Below are 17,145 nucleotides of genomic sequence, written 5' to 3'. Positions count from 1 at the left end.
GGGGGGAAAGGGGAGGCGGCGGTGGGGAAGAGACAGAAATCTTTAATAAATAAATAAAAATAAAAAATTACATTAATCAGGATACACAAGTTTTGTATGCTTAAACTGAAGGACAAATTCCTTTTCTCTAAATAATATATAAATATTTTATTAATTTATTAATAAATGAAGAAACCATTTCTTTGCCTGTGATCCACATATCATAAAACATGTATGATAAACAAATAATGTCCCTCAGATATTTATTGTGACTCATTTAGGAAAGGAAAAGAAAATGGACAAAGTAATGTTCTATAAACTAAAAATAGTAAAATCTCAAGTGTAAGTACCTGTGATCATGGATTTTCAAAAGAATTTTTTCATATTCTTCATATATTGAAGATAAAATATATTGAATGTAAGTTTAGATTCTATGTATAGAATAGTATTGCTGTTGCTGAGACTTCTGGACCCAGAATATATGCTGTCCTTCTCTCCTCTCCTCTCCTCTCCTCTCCTCTCCTCTCCTCTCCTCTCCTCTCCTCTCCTCTCCTCTCCTCTCCTCTCCTCTCCTCTCCTCTCCTCTCCTCTCCTCTCCTCTCCTTTCTTCTTTTCTCTTCTCCTTTTCTCTCCTCTTCTCTGTTTTCTTTTCCTTAGGATTTCCTAGCATGTACAAGACATCACTTCAGTCCTTTTTTATATCTGTCTTCAGTTCCTTAGAAGAGCCTAAGAGGGTTCCTGGTGTACTCTGAATTCATTATGGAATAAAACCCTTAAATAATTGGAGTTTCAAATAGCAGATGTGATGAAAAGAAAATTGGTTTGTTTTGCTCTTGTTGTCTTACTGGATTACAGAGTTGAGCTTGCACATTCGTTTAATCTTAACTCAGGTCCTAACACTCTTGTAGCAAGGGCATTAACCACTGAGCTTCTAAAGCAGTTTTCTCAAATATAGATTATTTATTCTCAGTTTCTTCAAGGGCAAAACACACATATTTGCATATTTGTGACAAAGGTATGTTTATTTATTATCCCATAACAGTGCATATCTTAGGTGAATGTTTACTGTCCCAGGCAAGAAAATCTTTAACTCTTTAGAATTTATAAACACTTTTATTTTATAACAATAGACTATGTGTAAATTACATAAATTTGGCAAGTTTTCTTCAAGACCATTTGAGAAATTATTATAAATTTTATCCAAAACCCAAGCCAACATTCATTTGAGTTATTTTATGTTTGTGTATAGGAGGAGTACTTATGAGATTTCCACTTCTATGAAGAATTGCAATGGGATTTTGACAGGGATTTCATTGCATCTTTAGATTTGCTTTGGTATGATGACCACTTTCACAATACTAATATTGCAAATCCATGAACATTGGAAGTCTTTAGATCACTTAGTATCTTTATTTCTTATTTGGAATCTTTAATTTCTCGTCACACTTGTATCCTGCACAAACAGTAAACAGACAGTAACAGTGCAATTTATGCTGGTATAATTGCATCTAGATATGTTAAAACTTGTCCAAAAGAAACATAATAAATTAAAGGCTGCAAAATGAGTTATATGTGATAGGTTTTTAAAAACCTGGAATATCTGTCACATTAGCAAATAAAGGTGACATTTGTTCTCCAGTGAAAGATGTACAGAATTTCACTTTCAAAAACACAATACCAATGCAAAATAGAAATCTCATTCATGAACAATGGAGAAATGCAAATGTAGTGTGGATTTAAAGAACTATTTCCCATTATTTGACCAGATATATGAATGTTCTTAATTAAAGCATATTAAAACAGCCATGGATTTTTATCAACATTATACTTAAATAGCATATATGATACAGAGGAGGAGAAATTGTAGAAATGCTAAAGTTTTTGTAAACTCATCTGGCTACACTACAGATTCTGTTTATGCATATTTGTCAATGTGAATAAAGTGCTAATGAAAGACAATTATTTTGAAACTCTTAGGGTGAATAGGCCTTAGTAATTTATACAGAGGAAAAAAAAAAGCAGGCAAAGAAGATAATGTCACAAACTTCTCACTTTAAGTTACTGTAGAAGACAATGAAAACAAAAGAAAAACTATAACATCTTTCCTCTCTACTAGAGCAGACACACCTCCACTGAGAATGGTGGAAGTAGTTGACTGAGAATTCTGAAGGTCCAGCAAACCTGACCTTTAATGCATAGGACAGGAAACCCACCACTATTGACAGCCACCCAAAGGTACAAATACTAGCTTAGCTGTACTCCGGGTTACTGGTATACAATCTAGGAACAGTAGCCTTCACAGGGGTGTAGTTATAGTTGGACCAGAAGAGTACACATTTTGAAAACAGTACTTTTAAAATACTAATGCAGTTTTCTGAACGTCTAAATAAACTACAAATGATTAAGGTTTTGCTAAAAATTCTTTACCCAAATGTGTATACACATGGGGTTACATTTAGATACTCTTTAAAATGAATGGAGTCCAATATATAAATCCTTTAAACTTTATTCCAGTCTTGGTTGTATGAACTGAAGCTTAAGAGTCAAACCAATAGGCAGTGAGCAATTTTTATTTTTTAAAAAAAAAGCCAAATCAACAAACAAACAAACAAGCAAACAACAACAACAAAACACACAAAAGTTCTTTGAAGAAGTCTGAATAATTGATAAACTAGACAAAGCCTCTGTCAATCTATTTCATCCTTGTTGTGTATAATCTACCTTTCAGTAGAAAGGCCAAGTTTAAGTGTCACAGTGTCCTGGATTCTGCAGAATCAAAATAGAATGTCCTTCAGTTTAGAACAAGCAAGACTGTGTATCTGAATTAATGTACATTTTATTTTATGGTATGTGTTTAGTTAGGGGTTTCATCCCAGCCCCCTGGCATCCATTTCTTGAATGTTGGGTGCAAAGTTCCATTTCAAAGCTCCCTCCCTTGGGAGTTGCCTCAGTTCAAATTCCACCTCTGAGAAAGTCCCCCAAAATGGTGATTTCCTCCCCAGAGAGGGTCAAGACCATTCCCACAGGTTTTTAAACTGTCCCTCCCCCCGAGAATGAACTCGTGGTCCCTAGGTTTTGGATGATCTTTTGGTTCTCTGTTCCCCTCTCCCTGTTTTCCTAAGAGGCCAAAAGGGAGTACTGGCAGCCATTAAATATGGGCGTCTTCTAATTCAGTCTGATTAGGTCTGATTGGGTTTACTGCAGAGAGATTGGTTGTTTAAGAAAAAATACTGAACAGTATGAGCTATATAAATTTGTAAGACATCCTGCTTGTATTTGTGCCCAAGTGTATAATGTCTGTCTGCAGTTTTCCTATTAGAATACAATCATTTTGCCAATCTCTACATTTTTAAAATGTTGAAAAAATTATTTTGAATATCTTAGATGTTTTACATTTGATAAGAACATATGAAGTTCTTATATATGAATATTATATATAATTATGTGTAATGATGCTAAATATATCTCAATATATTTTATTATATATGATGTTTGAGATACAAGTCAATATATATTATCAATATGATCTCAGTATATATTATTAATTTTAAAATTGGCATTGTATATATATTGTAAATATTATTATGTGAAATAAGAAGATTTTCATATAAAAACTTGTAACAAGAAGATCATATTTCCTCCTTACCTGCTCATATTAGATTCTTTGTTCCCCTACATTCATATCATATTTATGTATAAAATTGGATGTATGTATTTAAAATCTAATAAAAACAAGAAAGAAAACATGGTGTTTGTTTCACAGAGACTGGATTGATTTTCATATTTTTGCATATATATGTCAATAAAAATAAAATTAAAAGAGGCCACAAACTTAAGTAATTTTGAGAGAGGTAGTTAGTGAACAGGGTATTACTTGGAGTAAAGAAAGGGAACTCAGCCGGGGAATTGTTGGCGCAGGCCTTTAATCCAAGCACTCGGGAGGCAGAGGCAGGCAGATCTCTGTGAGTTCTTATTTAATATTTTTATCTTTTAAAATTAAAATATAATTACATAAAATTTCTGCTTTACTTTTGCTGACTCCAGCCCTTCCAGTGCACACCACTATGCTCTCTCTAAAATTTAGAGTTTATATTTCCTTAATTGGTGCTATATATATTTACACATGTTGTTAAATAAATTAAATACAATCTCTCTGTCCATATAATTTTACTTCTTTACATGAGTTCACAGCTACAATTTGATACTTGATAGTCAATTGATGAATGTTTCTTCTATAAAACAGAATATTTGTAACACTCTCAGTATTCTTGGGCTGTCTTCAGTCCTTCATTGTTTCTTGATGTCTCATTAAGACTTCCCCCCATGTTAACATGTCTCCTCATAATGGTTTTGTTCAGGAACACAATTTTAAAGTAGCATCTGTGAGGATTCTGTTTGCAAAGCACTGTTAGTGATTTGTACTATACTCTACAACTTACAGACACAGAGCAGGACCTGGGGACAATTTCTTAACTGCAGGTATCAAGAGTAGAGAAACTCCAAACTCAGATTTCCCTACAGATCTCAAGATAATTGGGGAGGTAAAAATCTGTCTCTCTATCCACACGGGAGGATGCACTTTCTCTAGAGTGAATGGAAAGGATAAGAATAATTTTGGGTCCCTCAGGAAATTATAATAATGATCCAAAATGTAATACATCTTCCTCAGCTCCTTCTTTGATTTAAATGTTATCTTCTGAGGAAGAGCCAGAACATTCTTCTGCCCTTCTCATAAGCACATACATCCTGAGGTTAAAGTGCCTTTTCTCTGCTCCCAGAAAACATCAAAGCCTTAATCAGAAATAATGTTCTGTATTTCAGAAATTGGTCCAGGAAAATTAAGTCTGTGTATATCTTCTTTAAATTGAAATATATGGAACCTTTGAATATGAATTATTTATACACATGAACTGAAATAAATGGGAAAGTAAGAGAGCTCTGAGGTTTGGAATAAAAAATCGTAAGTTTCTAAATTTAAGGTATAGTAACAGACACCCCCTCTCTTTATTGAATATTTGTTTTAATTTTTATTTTGTTGAAAATAGATGTTTCATATAATATATTCTGATTACAGTTTTCTGTCACTCAATTCCTCATAAATCCTCTATACCTCCTCTACTTTCTGACTCCATACTCTTTTTATGATGGGCTTCAGCAAGTATCTCCCTTTTCCTGCGCCAAATGAGACACAAGTGAAACCAACAGAAAAGAATGAAGGAGAATCAGATAGTGTTAAGAGGCATATATTGCCAGTGAGCTGCAGCATCTCCATAGCAGTTCTACATGGTACAACTTAAGTCTTCCAGATTAATGACTTTTTGACATGAGAACAGGCCACACATTCTCTCTGTCCTGTCGTTGTTCTTTTAATTTTAAATTAGGCACATGTTTTCCATTCATACCACAGCAAAGGTGAATCTGTAGCAGCAGTCAGCACTGTACTGTCCAGGCATATGCTATCAATTTTAATGTTGTAATCAAAGAAAACAGGATATGGGAAAAGGTTGAACCCGTCTTAGTGTAGTCTTCTCATTTTTCAATAATACTAAAATTGGTACGACTGGATTTCTGACTTGAATTATTTTTTGTGGCTGCAGAAGGTGATTCTATATGATTAGTATGCACTAGAAGAAACATTCCAACATACAACTCATAGGGGGGAAGGATCCATGTCTGAGTATGGATCATCCTCTAAGGCACCTCTATTTCTTGTTCACAGATTGTCTTCAGGAAGAATGGATGCAGTAAATGTTTCTTTGGTGACTGAATTCATTCTGATAGGATTAACAGAAAAGCCTGAACTCCAAATGCCCTTGTTTTTTCTGTTCCTAGCAATGTACCTGGTCACTGCATTGGGAAATTTGTGTTTGATAATTCTGACTGTGCTGAATTCTCACCTCCACACGCCTATGTACTTTTTTCTCTTTAACTTGTCCTTTGTAGATATATGCTATTGTTCTGTGTTCACTCCCCAAATGCTGATGAACTTTATATTAATGAAAAATTCCATTTCTTATATTGAATGTATGTCCCAAGTCTATTTCTTTTGCTTCTTTGTTGTTTCTGAGTTCTATGTGTTGACTTCAATGGCCTATGATCGTTACATGGCCATCTGCAATCCATTGTTGTATAATAGTGTCATGTCTCCTAAACTATGTTTGAGCCTTATGTTTGGTTCCTACTTTATCTCATTTTCTAGTGCTGTGGCTCACACTGCATGCATGCTGAGACTGACCTTCTGTGATGCCAACACCATCAACCACTATTTCTGTGATATTCCTCCTTTGCTCCAGCTCTCCTGCACGAGCACATATGTCAACGAAGTTGTAATATTTGTTGTTGCGGGCATCAACCTTGTTGTTCCTACTTCAACTATCTTTTTCTCCTATGCTTCCATCCTCTCCAGTATCTTGCGCATCACCTCCTCTGAGGGAAGATCCAAAGCCTTCAGCACCTGTAGTGCCCACATTATTGCTGTTTTTCTCTTCTTTGGTTCATGTGCACTTTCGTATTTCAACCCCTCCTCATCTGGATCATTGAATGAAGGAAAAATCTCTTCTGTCTTTTATACCCATGTTGTTCCCATGTTGAATCCCTTAATCTACAGCTTTAGGAACAAAGATATTAAAGTTGCCCTTAGGAAGACCCTAAGCAGTAGGAACATTTGACTAGCCAATTGTCTTTTAGTTCTAATTCTGGGCACAGAAAGAGTTTTGGTTTAGGGATAATATTTTATCTGTAGAATTTACCTCTTTTTTTCCTAGACAATATTCTATTTTTTTCAGTATTTGAGCAGTCAGAAACCCTTGAAATAATTATGAAGCTTAGCCTTTTTTTGTATCATAAAAGGAAATTTGAGTCTTCTAAATTTGGTTTAATATTGTGTTAGTTTACTTTTTTTCATTCTTTGTCATTTCCACCATTTTATATTCAATTTTTTTATTTAAAAATAATGACATGAAACAATTTACTCATTTCTCTCTATTTATTACATACCTACATTTCTTATTCTCATAATCTAAAATAGTTCCTCAAGTGATCAACTGAAGTAACAGTAGGATGCTAGTTTCAACTCTATCTAGGGGTGTTTCATTTTAAACTTGTTTCTTGGAAAGTGTAATTCAAATGACTGATTCTATTCTTTTCTGTATTTTTTTTCAATTGGGAAGCAACACAACCCTACAACTGTCAATGTGATCAATAAGCTTAATTGGTGATCGAATGCTTAGTGAAATTGTAGAATTTTTATTTCTCAAGCATGATAATTTTTGCAATAAGAATTTTAGTTCATCTGCAAAATTAAAAATGGAAAAAATGAATGTTTTAAGGGCCTAGTAATTCAAGAAAAAAACAATCTGGGAAGAAAGGGTGCCAATAACAAGCTTTAAATGACAAGGCCCAAAGACAGACAGTGAGTATATAGGAGCTTTTCCCCTTCAAAGAATCACGAAGAGGTTCTGAAAATCATATTATCATTTAAATCTTAACTTTCCCGTAGAGCATTACAAATATTTACCTTCCTTTTTTTTTCATTTCACATTATCCTTAACACCTACAGTGACTGTGTATTAATTGTATTTTCAGTGATATAGATGGTCTTATATGGAAATAAAGACAATGTATTTTTTGAGTTCAAATAAAGCAAGGACAGCTAGGTCAAGGAATAGAGTGAGTGGTTATTGAGACGCTAAATAGAAAGAAGTCTTCAGATAGTAAAGGGTAGGCAGTGGAAACCTCTTTCTATAGTTTCCTTTTTTCATTTTTGGAAAATTTTTTTGAAATATTGAGGACTGAAAATCTCTGTGGATATGTTAAAATACTTAAGTTATCTGACAGAAAGAAAAATTTAACACAAAGGAAGATCCAAAGACAAATTATTTCATTGTGGTTGATTTTATATGGGATTCCCATATGGAATTTCTCTGCAAAAATAAACAATGTATGATAAAAATGGATTTTGCAGATATTATTTTCACCTACCTCCTGAAGAGCTCATTTTTTTCTCTTCTGTGAATCGATGTGAGTAATAAAATGTTTATAGCCAAGCACCATTTAAAATTATTCACCTGAAATATTCAAAATTGCAGTAACTGTGGCAAGATTTTTCATTCTAAATAGAGGTCATATACAGTGTATGGTAGGACAGTAGAAACCTGTGAATATAGAAAAAAAAACCTCTGTCTAGAGGTGAATGATTCAACTTCCTATATCAATGAAGCATCATAAACAGAAATACAAATGCACACGGTTCATATAGATGCCTATGACATCAGGCAGAGATGACTGCACTGTTCTGTAGGGTAGACATTTGCCAGTATTTATTGAAGTGAGGTGTCTTAGGACTGAACAAGACAAAAGAAATATGAGATTGTGCACTTTTCACTTTTTCTTTTTTTTCACTTGATCAATATGGAGATAACAAGGTCTCTCTTAGGTCCTTCAGTTGTAAAGAAAGCCACTAAATTACTTCAAAATAATCAGGATAAATGATTGGTCTATAGAATAATCATCAAAACATATGTGCAACCTTGCTTGATGGAAAAAAAAAAAAAACCTCAGTAGGCCAATGCCAGCATGGTTAATTAAGCAAACTATGTAAGAAAAAAAAAAAAAACAGGAAATATTAAGTTTTCGCTTAATATGTGTTAATCCTTGCATTAAAAGCTGAGCATCACAGGAAACTCTAAGAAGGAATGATATGGTGTATCCTAACCATATTTTATCTACATATATACATGACCATTATAAATTTCTTCATCAAAATTTTGTTATTATACTCATATATAACATTTATATACTCATCCATATATCCTGATCTTCACCATTAAATGTTCTTATAAAGCTTTTACTAGAGTGTTGTTTATGTAAATATTGAAAAACTTATGCAACCATGAAGATGAAACACCCAAGTGTATGCAGTTAACATTTATAGTACAAATTGGATCTCACAGAAGCAAACCTACAGATGCCTTATAAAACTCTAGAGCAATTTAAACTTGTCCACAGCAGAGACAACTAGTTCACCACATGTAAGGGTTAATTTTCACTTATGTCTATTAAAGGGTGGAAGGTAAAGATCAGTTCAATTGAATAGATTTGCAAAGTACAATAAAATTATTTTATATTACTGTTTTAAGAAGAGTATGTTCCATTCCAATTTATAGAACTTCATTTTAACCTTTTTTATAAAGTCTTTCTTCAATAAATTTCTTCAAATATTTCTTAGAAGAATTACTTTAATTCTTGTATGCTAGGGTCAGACCTAGGGCCTCTCATGGGCTACTGAGTACTCTACCAGTGACATTTATCCACCGCAGTTTAATATGCTATTCCAGTTTTTAACGATATAATGAAAAACTTAAGAAGTCAATATACCAAAAAAGAATAAAATACTGAAAGACTGATTGCTCTATTTTCATAATGAAAGGCCTCAAAGTAAGTACACCGAAGACTGACTAACATTGATAAAATAGTTGGTGTATGAATAAACAAAATCATCTTTAGTTCATAGCTTAGGCATGCTGGTTGCTATATTGCGCTCAGAGTCAAGAAAGCACAGTTGCACGTGGCCTTGCACACTTGTGGGCCTAATACATATATACACCTACACACACATATACCAAACACAAAAACAGTAAATACTAAAGAAGCAACCAAAGTTCTAAAAATTTTGTAGAAGAAATCCACAAAATTGTGCTTAAAGAAATGAATGAGATATGACTTTCTGGAAGCATAGGTTTTGTAAATCTGTCAGAAAACTTACTACTGTTATGGTGTCAGTACATTCCAAATACATCTATACAGTCATTGCTATCCCTATCACATTATAGAGATGCCGCTAATTTTGTTAATTTCAATATCCATACATAATGTCTAAGGACTATGAATATGCCAGGCCATCTTGAAACATAACAAAACTCGATTATTATCACTTCTATGTTTCAAAAATTGTCAGAAATCTATAAGCAAAACAGTGTAGCGTGGAAATAAGGGCAGGAAATCAGAGAAATGGTATAACACAGATAGCCCAGAAACAAGATCTTAGGTGAAGGGTTAAGGAATGTTTGAAGAAGTTTCCAAGACCACATGTCATGAAGGTTGGGCAATTTCTTCAGCTGGGAAAACTGAATGCAGACATGTAAGAAAAAGACACTGCATATTTTTCAAAGTGGGTAAAATGCCCAGTGTAAAGATTTAAAATTAAATTATTTATAAGAAAATATGCTGCCAAAATTTCATAATCCCACATGTTGTGATGACTTCTGTACATCAACATAAAAAGCACAGGCAGCATAAAAAACAGAAGAGTCTCACCATGAGCACACTTTTTCATGTGAGTAAAACTTCATTCATGAGGGTTTATAATATCAGTTTGAGTAGGTTGGTAATCACTTAGGAGACAATCTCCTGGTCATGTTGTCCAGTAGTTTCTAAATAGATTGATTAGAGGTGGAAAGACACACCATAGATCTAGGTTGAAGTATTTCATGAACTTATTTTCTGAACTGAATGGGAAGGAGAAATAAGCAAAACAAAGACAATCCTATCTCTTTACTGACTGTGGACAGAGTGACCAGCTGGCTATAATATCTTTTTATTATTATTATTTAATTAAAAATTTCCACCTCCCCCCCTCCTCCCATTTCCCTCCTACCCCCCATACTCCTTCTCCTCCCTCTCCAGTCCAAAGAGCAGTCGGGGTTCCCTGCACTGTGGGAAGTCCAAGGTCCCCCACCTCCATCCAGGACTAGGAAGGTGAGCATCCAAACAGACTAGGCTCCCACAAAGTCATTACATACAGTAGGATCAAAACCCAGTGCCATTGTCCTTGGCTTCTCAGTCAGCCCTCCTTGTCAGCCAAGTTCAGGGAGTCCGGTTTGATCACATGCTCCATCATCCAGCTGGTCTTGGTGAGCTCCCATTAGATCAGCACCAATGTCTCAGTGGGTGGGCGCACCCCTCACGGTCCTAACAGTTCTCATGTTCTCCCTCCTTCTGCTCCTCATTTGGACCTTAGGAGCTCAGTCCAGTGTTCCAATGTGGGACTCTGTCTCTAGCTTCATCCATCGCCAGATGAAGTTTCTATGGTGATATGCAAGATATTCATCAGTATGGCTATAGGATAGGGCCATTTCAGGTTCCCTATCCTCAGCTGCCCAAGGATCTAGGTGGAAACATCTCCATGGACACCTGGGAACACCTCTAGAGTCAAGTCTCTTGCAGACCCTAAAATGGCTCCCTTAATTAAGATATATACTTCCCTACTCCCATATCCACCCTGCTTCCATCCCAACCATCCCATTCCACCAAGCTCTCCCCATCCTCCCTTTCTCACTTTTTTCTCCTCATTTCCCCTTATCCCCACTCCATCTCCACTCCCAAGTTTCCAATTTTTGCCTGGCAATCTTGTCTTCTTCCAATATCAGGAGGATGGCTATATGTTTTTCTTTGGGTTTACCTTCTTACTTACCTTCTCTAGGATCTCATATTATAGGCTCAATGTCCTTTATTTATGGCTAGAATTCACTTATGAGTGAGTACATACCATATTCATCTTTTTGGGTCTGGGTTACCTCACTCAGGATAGTGTTTTCCTATTTCCATCCATTTGCATGCAAAATTCAAGATGTCATTGTTTTTTACTGCTGAGTAAAAAATGCGTACATATTTCACACTTTCTTTATCAATTCTTTCGTTGAGGGGCATCTAGGTTGTTTCCAGTTTCTGGCTATTACAAATAATGCTGCTATGAACATAGTTGAACAAATGCTTTTGTAGTATGATAGAGCATCTCTTGGGTATATTCCCAAGAGTGGTATTGCTGAATCCTGGGGTAGGCTGATCCCGAATTTCCTGAGAAACTGCCACACTGATTTCCAAAGTGCTTGCAAAAGTTTGCATTCCCACCACCAATGTTCCTCTTACTCCACATCCTCTCCAGCAAAGGCTATCATTGATATTTTTGATTCTAGCCATTCTGACAGGTGTAAGATGGTATCTCATAGTTGTTTTGATTTGCATTTCCCTGATTGCTAGGGAGGTTGAGCATGACCTTAAGTGTCTTTTGGCCATTTGAACTTCTTCTGTTGAGAATTCTCTGTTCAAATCAGTGCCCCATTTTTTAATTGGGTTAATTAACATGTTAAAGTTTAGTTTCTTGTGTTCTTTATATATTTTGGAAATCAGACCTTTGTCTCTTGCGGGGTTGGTGAAGATCTCCCAGTCAGTAGGTTGTCTTTCTGTCTTAATGACAGTGTCCTTTGTTTTACAAACACTTCTCAGTTTCAGGAGGTCCCATTTATTCAATGTTGCTCTTATTGTCTGTGCTACTGGGATTATACGTAGGAAGTGGCCTCCTGTTTATTCTGTATGTTTTGTGTTTTGATTATTATATGGTGTGCAGATGCTTTCTTTTGATACAGTCTATTTGGTGTTCTGTATTCTTCTTGTACCTTCATAGGAATATCCTTCTTTAGGTTGGGAAAGTTTTCTTTTATAATTTTGTTGAATATATTTTCTGGGCCTTTGAGCTGTAATTTTTCTCCTTCTGCTACCCCTATTATTCCTAGGTTTGTTTTTTTCATGGTGTCCCAGATTTCCTGGATGTTTTGTGTTAAGAATTTGTTGGATTTGTTTTGTTCTTTAATCAGTGAGTTTATTTCCTCTATACTATCTTCAGTGTCTGAAATTCTTTCTTCTATCTCTTGTATTCTGTTGGTAATACTTGTCTCTGTAGTTCCTGTTCGTTTACCCAGATTTTTCATATCCAGCCTTCCCTTGGTTTGTGTTTTCTTCATTACCTCCATTTCATTCTTCAAGTCTCGAACCATTTCCCTTACCTGATTGATTGCTTTTTCTTGTTTGTCTTGTTTTTCTTGGGTATCTTTGAGAGATTTATTCATTTCCTCTACCTTTTTGTTTGTCATCTCTATTTCTTTATGGCAGTTTTCACCTCCTGTTTAAGGTCCTCTATTATTTTCATATAGTTCCGCTTAAAGTCGATTTCTTCTATTTCTTCTTGAGTAGGTTGTTCAATTCTTCTTGTTTCGGGATCCCTGGATTCTTGTGATGTCATGTTGCCTTTCAGGTTGTTGGAGGATTTCTTGCATTGGTGCCTGCCCATCTGTTCCTTCAAATGGAGCCAGGAGAGGCCTGGTGTCTTGGTCCAGTCTTTGCTGTGACTGACTCTCTGGGTGGATCTCCTCAGTGCAGGAACAGGAACTGCTCCTGTCTGGATGGAACTCCTCAGCACTGAAACAGGGATACCTGTCAGCTTAAGGACACTGCAAACAAAAGGGCAAATGTGGCAAGCAAGGAGGGGTTCAGTAGGACACAGGAGACCCTGCAGCACAAGCTGAAGGTGCCTGCACTCACTTGCAGAAACCTTCAGGCCTGCCTCGCAGGCAGACACTCACCCCTCTGGGTGGGTAGCCTTAGTGCAGGAGGAGGAAACTGTGGCTATCATATCTTCCACCTTGATTTCCCCATCATAATTCTCTTTATCTTGGTCTGTGAGCCATAAAACCCTACTCTTTTAGGTAGTTATTACCCTGTAGTTTGTCAAGGCAATGACAAAAATAGCTGCTATAGCACTGATCAGAAGTAAATATTTTACAACCATAGAATATACAGATAACTCCTCTAACCCCACAATTACAACCTGCTAATAAAAAGAGCTATGAATTACATGTACATGTCTGCAAAGCAACATGCAAATATTTAATGAACTCATTAGCAGTGTTCACCATCATTAGTTAGGAGGAACGTGAAAACCAATGTAACAACAAATGCTAATTCTACATATCTTATTGACTACTATTTAAAGAGTGCCACGTCCACAGCAGTGACTGCCGTGTAGTGACAAAATGCCTCTGCGCTGGCTTTTGCCTGCTGAAGGATTGGGGTTGGAGCTTCCTGGAGTGAAGCCCCAGGTGGTCCCCTGGCAATCAGTGGTCGAGATAGGACCTGATGCCATAGGCAAATCTCGTATCTGGAGATGGCCTTGAGAGCGAGCCCTCCTGGCACCCTGCATGATCTTTCTCTGTATTTCTTATCCTTCCTGTTTACAGCTGACCACTTACCAAGAAATCAAAGTACGTCCTTGGCTCGGCTCCACCGTTCATTAAAGCAGTCCTTGAGGAAATAAAGTATGCCTCACGCCACATGAGCCTGGGAAACTTTATTAATTATGAAACAGAAACGGCTAAAGTTGAAATGCTACGAGGGAATCGTCATAGTGAATCAGATTTAGAGAGAAAAGGAGAGTTAGAGAAAATTCCCCTTTATGGAAAAATTAGCTAGATCCCGGAAGCCCTGGTGTCCTTATTGTAAGAAGGAAAGAAAGGAAATTATTGAAAACATGAGACCAGCTTTAATGTATTGGTATAAGAACTATCATGAGGAAACGAGAAAACTATTAGGGGATATGGAGCAAAGAATAAAAAATTATATAGATAAAAGGCTAGACCCAGGACCCTGAGAACTAGTCCCCCACGGTAGAATGTGGTTAATGGTGCGAGACAAAACAAAACTGAAAGTCCTTGCCAACATCTTGAGCACGTAGAGGGGAGCACGTAGAAGGAGTTCTATTTTTGATTATGCTTAGCCTTGATATGTCTGAAACCCTGAATGGGATGATGTAATGAGCCTGCCAAGTTCTTTGATCTGTTTTGTACATAAACTGAAGCTTTGCAGAAGTAAAATTGCAGCAGATTCTCACTACACAGTGTGTCTGTCTGTCATTCCCTTGTGTCGTATCCTGACTATCCTATCCTTCATCCCTGTTCTCCCGTGGATAGCAGTCTCCCAGAGGGACGGTCCGTGGCAAAAGAGGAAATAGAAAAAGTAAATATTGGTAAAATTAAATAATTTAAAACCTCATCTCAATGTTTACAAGAATATAAATGCAGTATATTTACTAGAAATCTGAGGAGAAGCTACAAAATATTAAACACTAGAGATGAAGATGCAACTTGAAGATAGAGCACATTTGTGAGAGTTAAAGACCCCAACTATGATCACTGGAACTACAAAAATTAAAATATAATTTTCCTATGACTGAATGTTAATACATTTCATAGCATATTATTTATAATAAATAAAAAGGGAGGAAATTGAATGTCCCTTGATTAAGAGATAAACAAAATATGATAAAGTTGGACTCTTCTTTCTTTAAAGATAAATGAAATTTCAATTTTATTTACACCTGCAAAATACTTTATTATTTGTATATAATACATTTTCAATATCTATGTAGCAGACGATGAACACCTAAACTGATTCCATTTCCTGTCCTTTGTGACTAGAAGAACAATGAATGTGAATGTGCAAGTATCACAATAGAAAGACGTAAGCTCCTTGGGGGACATCCCTCAAGGCTGTATATGAGCAATCATATGGTACATCTGTTTCTAGTTTGTTGGGAGAGCTCCAGAATGGTTTCCACATTGGGTGGCTGGTCTACACGCCCATAAACAGTTTATAAGGATTTTACCTGCTCAATATCTATCCAGCATTTGTTGTCTTTTGTATTCCAGATGAATACCATTCTGACCTTAGAGAGTAGGGGAATAATTTTCTGACTAGGAGAGGAAGTAGAAGAGGCTACAATCAAGATATATTATATGAAAGAAGAATAAAGAAAAATTATATATGAATATGTATTTACATATACATGTATATATATACATGTATATATATGCACAAATATATTTTAAAAGATAATTGATGTATTTGGGAAGGTATGTTTCCATCTGCACCAGAGTGAGTATTTTCCCTAAAGAGAAACTTGCACAAAATTTAGCCATATCATGTTCCAAGTTGTAAATAAAACCACCACAATTCTTTTTAGTATTTAAATGTTATCCTTTTGGGAAGGGAGTAACTATATGTGTATCCCATGTATAACCAAGTGGCTTAAACCATTTAAGTCATATTAAAACCATGTTTTATCTAGTGGAATTGTCAGGATCATAATAATGTTATTTCCTCTTCTGTTGCAGAATAGTCATAGGTCTAACCACAAAGTATCATCTGTAGTTCAGAAGTATTTCTAGAGTATATCAGGAATTAAGTCTTTACAAAATTCTCTTCCTAGAATCAAAGGGTCTAAAATTTTGTAATTCAAAATTTTTCTTCAGTATTAACTAAATAGCAAAGGTATGAAATTTCTGAATTTTTGCTGATACATAGATTTTCTGAATCTGACATTTTTGAACATCATCCTTAATATGAGACAGACTGCATGAAAAGCCATTTTTTCCTTATCTTGTGTGATTCAAGCTCTCTAGTGAAAATTGCCAAGAAAGTATTAAGAGAGAAAGTCAGTGTTGACAGTGAACAGTTACCAGACATTAATACACTAATTCAATTATATCTTCTTATCTATTTCACTATCTGTTTTATATCTAGGTATTGATCCATCTTCTGTTTATTCATATTGAACAAAATATTTGGGACTTCCTGTTAGCTCAAATAATTAATAGGCTTCTGTGATTTCAATTTTAAGATGTTGGCATCTTGATTTATTCAACATAGATTTTTTTTTACACATTAAAGCAAGTATGAGACATTCAATAGCTACTGAGATTCACAAATTTTAAAAAGGAACTCATATATTTCAAATGGGACAGATCAATTAAAGTTTAAGTCATCATTATTTCTATAATAAAGAACTATAAAGTTTGCAATTCTAGAAGAGTTTCAGGCAGGTTTCAAGTGAGTATAAGAAGACATACATTTGGTGGTTTGTGTGTGCCAACCAAAAACAATTGAATTCATTGTGGGACAGTTATAGTCAGACCAGAAGGGACAGTTTTGAAGATAATGCTTTTAATGTAATAATACAGTTTTCTGAGACTATCGAGATAAAACATAAATGATTAAGTTTTTGCTTCATCTGAATGTGAATGCCAATGGGTCAAAATAGATACTCTTTGGAATAAATGGAGTTCAACTTATGTTTCATTTTTTCATCTTTAATATAATCTCAGTTGGATGACCTGAAACCAAGCATTAAAGACAGTAATCAGGGATCAATCTATATCCAAAAAAATGAATGAGGATGTGAGTTTCTTGAAGAAGTCTAGAATGATTCATAATATACAAGCAATCTATCAATTTGCTTCACCATTAGATAAAATTTACCTTCCAGAAAAATGCTGGTTT

At 35.3% G+C, this 17,145-nt stretch overlaps 1 protein-coding gene across 1 annotated transcript; it reads left to right on the top strand.

The window, feature by feature from the left end:
- The first annotated feature begins 5,714 nt into the window (after nucleotides 1–5,714).
- On the top strand, nucleotides 5,715–6,647 carry LOC126493481 (olfactory receptor 8B3-like). Its single transcript, XM_050130497.1, has one exon. It carries the CDS (start codon nucleotides 5,715–5,717, stop codon nucleotides 6,645–6,647), a length of 933 nt encoding a protein of 310 aa, XP_049986454.1.
- Nucleotides 6,648–17,145: the final 10,498 nt, after the last annotated feature.

The sequence above is a fragment of the Alexandromys fortis genome, unplaced genomic scaffold (assembly GCF_014885135.2).
Source record: "Alexandromys fortis isolate MF-2015 unplaced genomic scaffold, M_Fortis_MF-2015_v1.1 scaffold_335, whole genome shotgun sequence".
Classification (NCBI taxonomy): Eukaryota; Metazoa; Chordata; class Mammalia; order Rodentia; family Cricetidae; genus Alexandromys; species Alexandromys fortis.
Note: the sequence above shows the minus strand (reverse complement) of the source record. Positions and strands in the feature narration are given on the sequence as shown.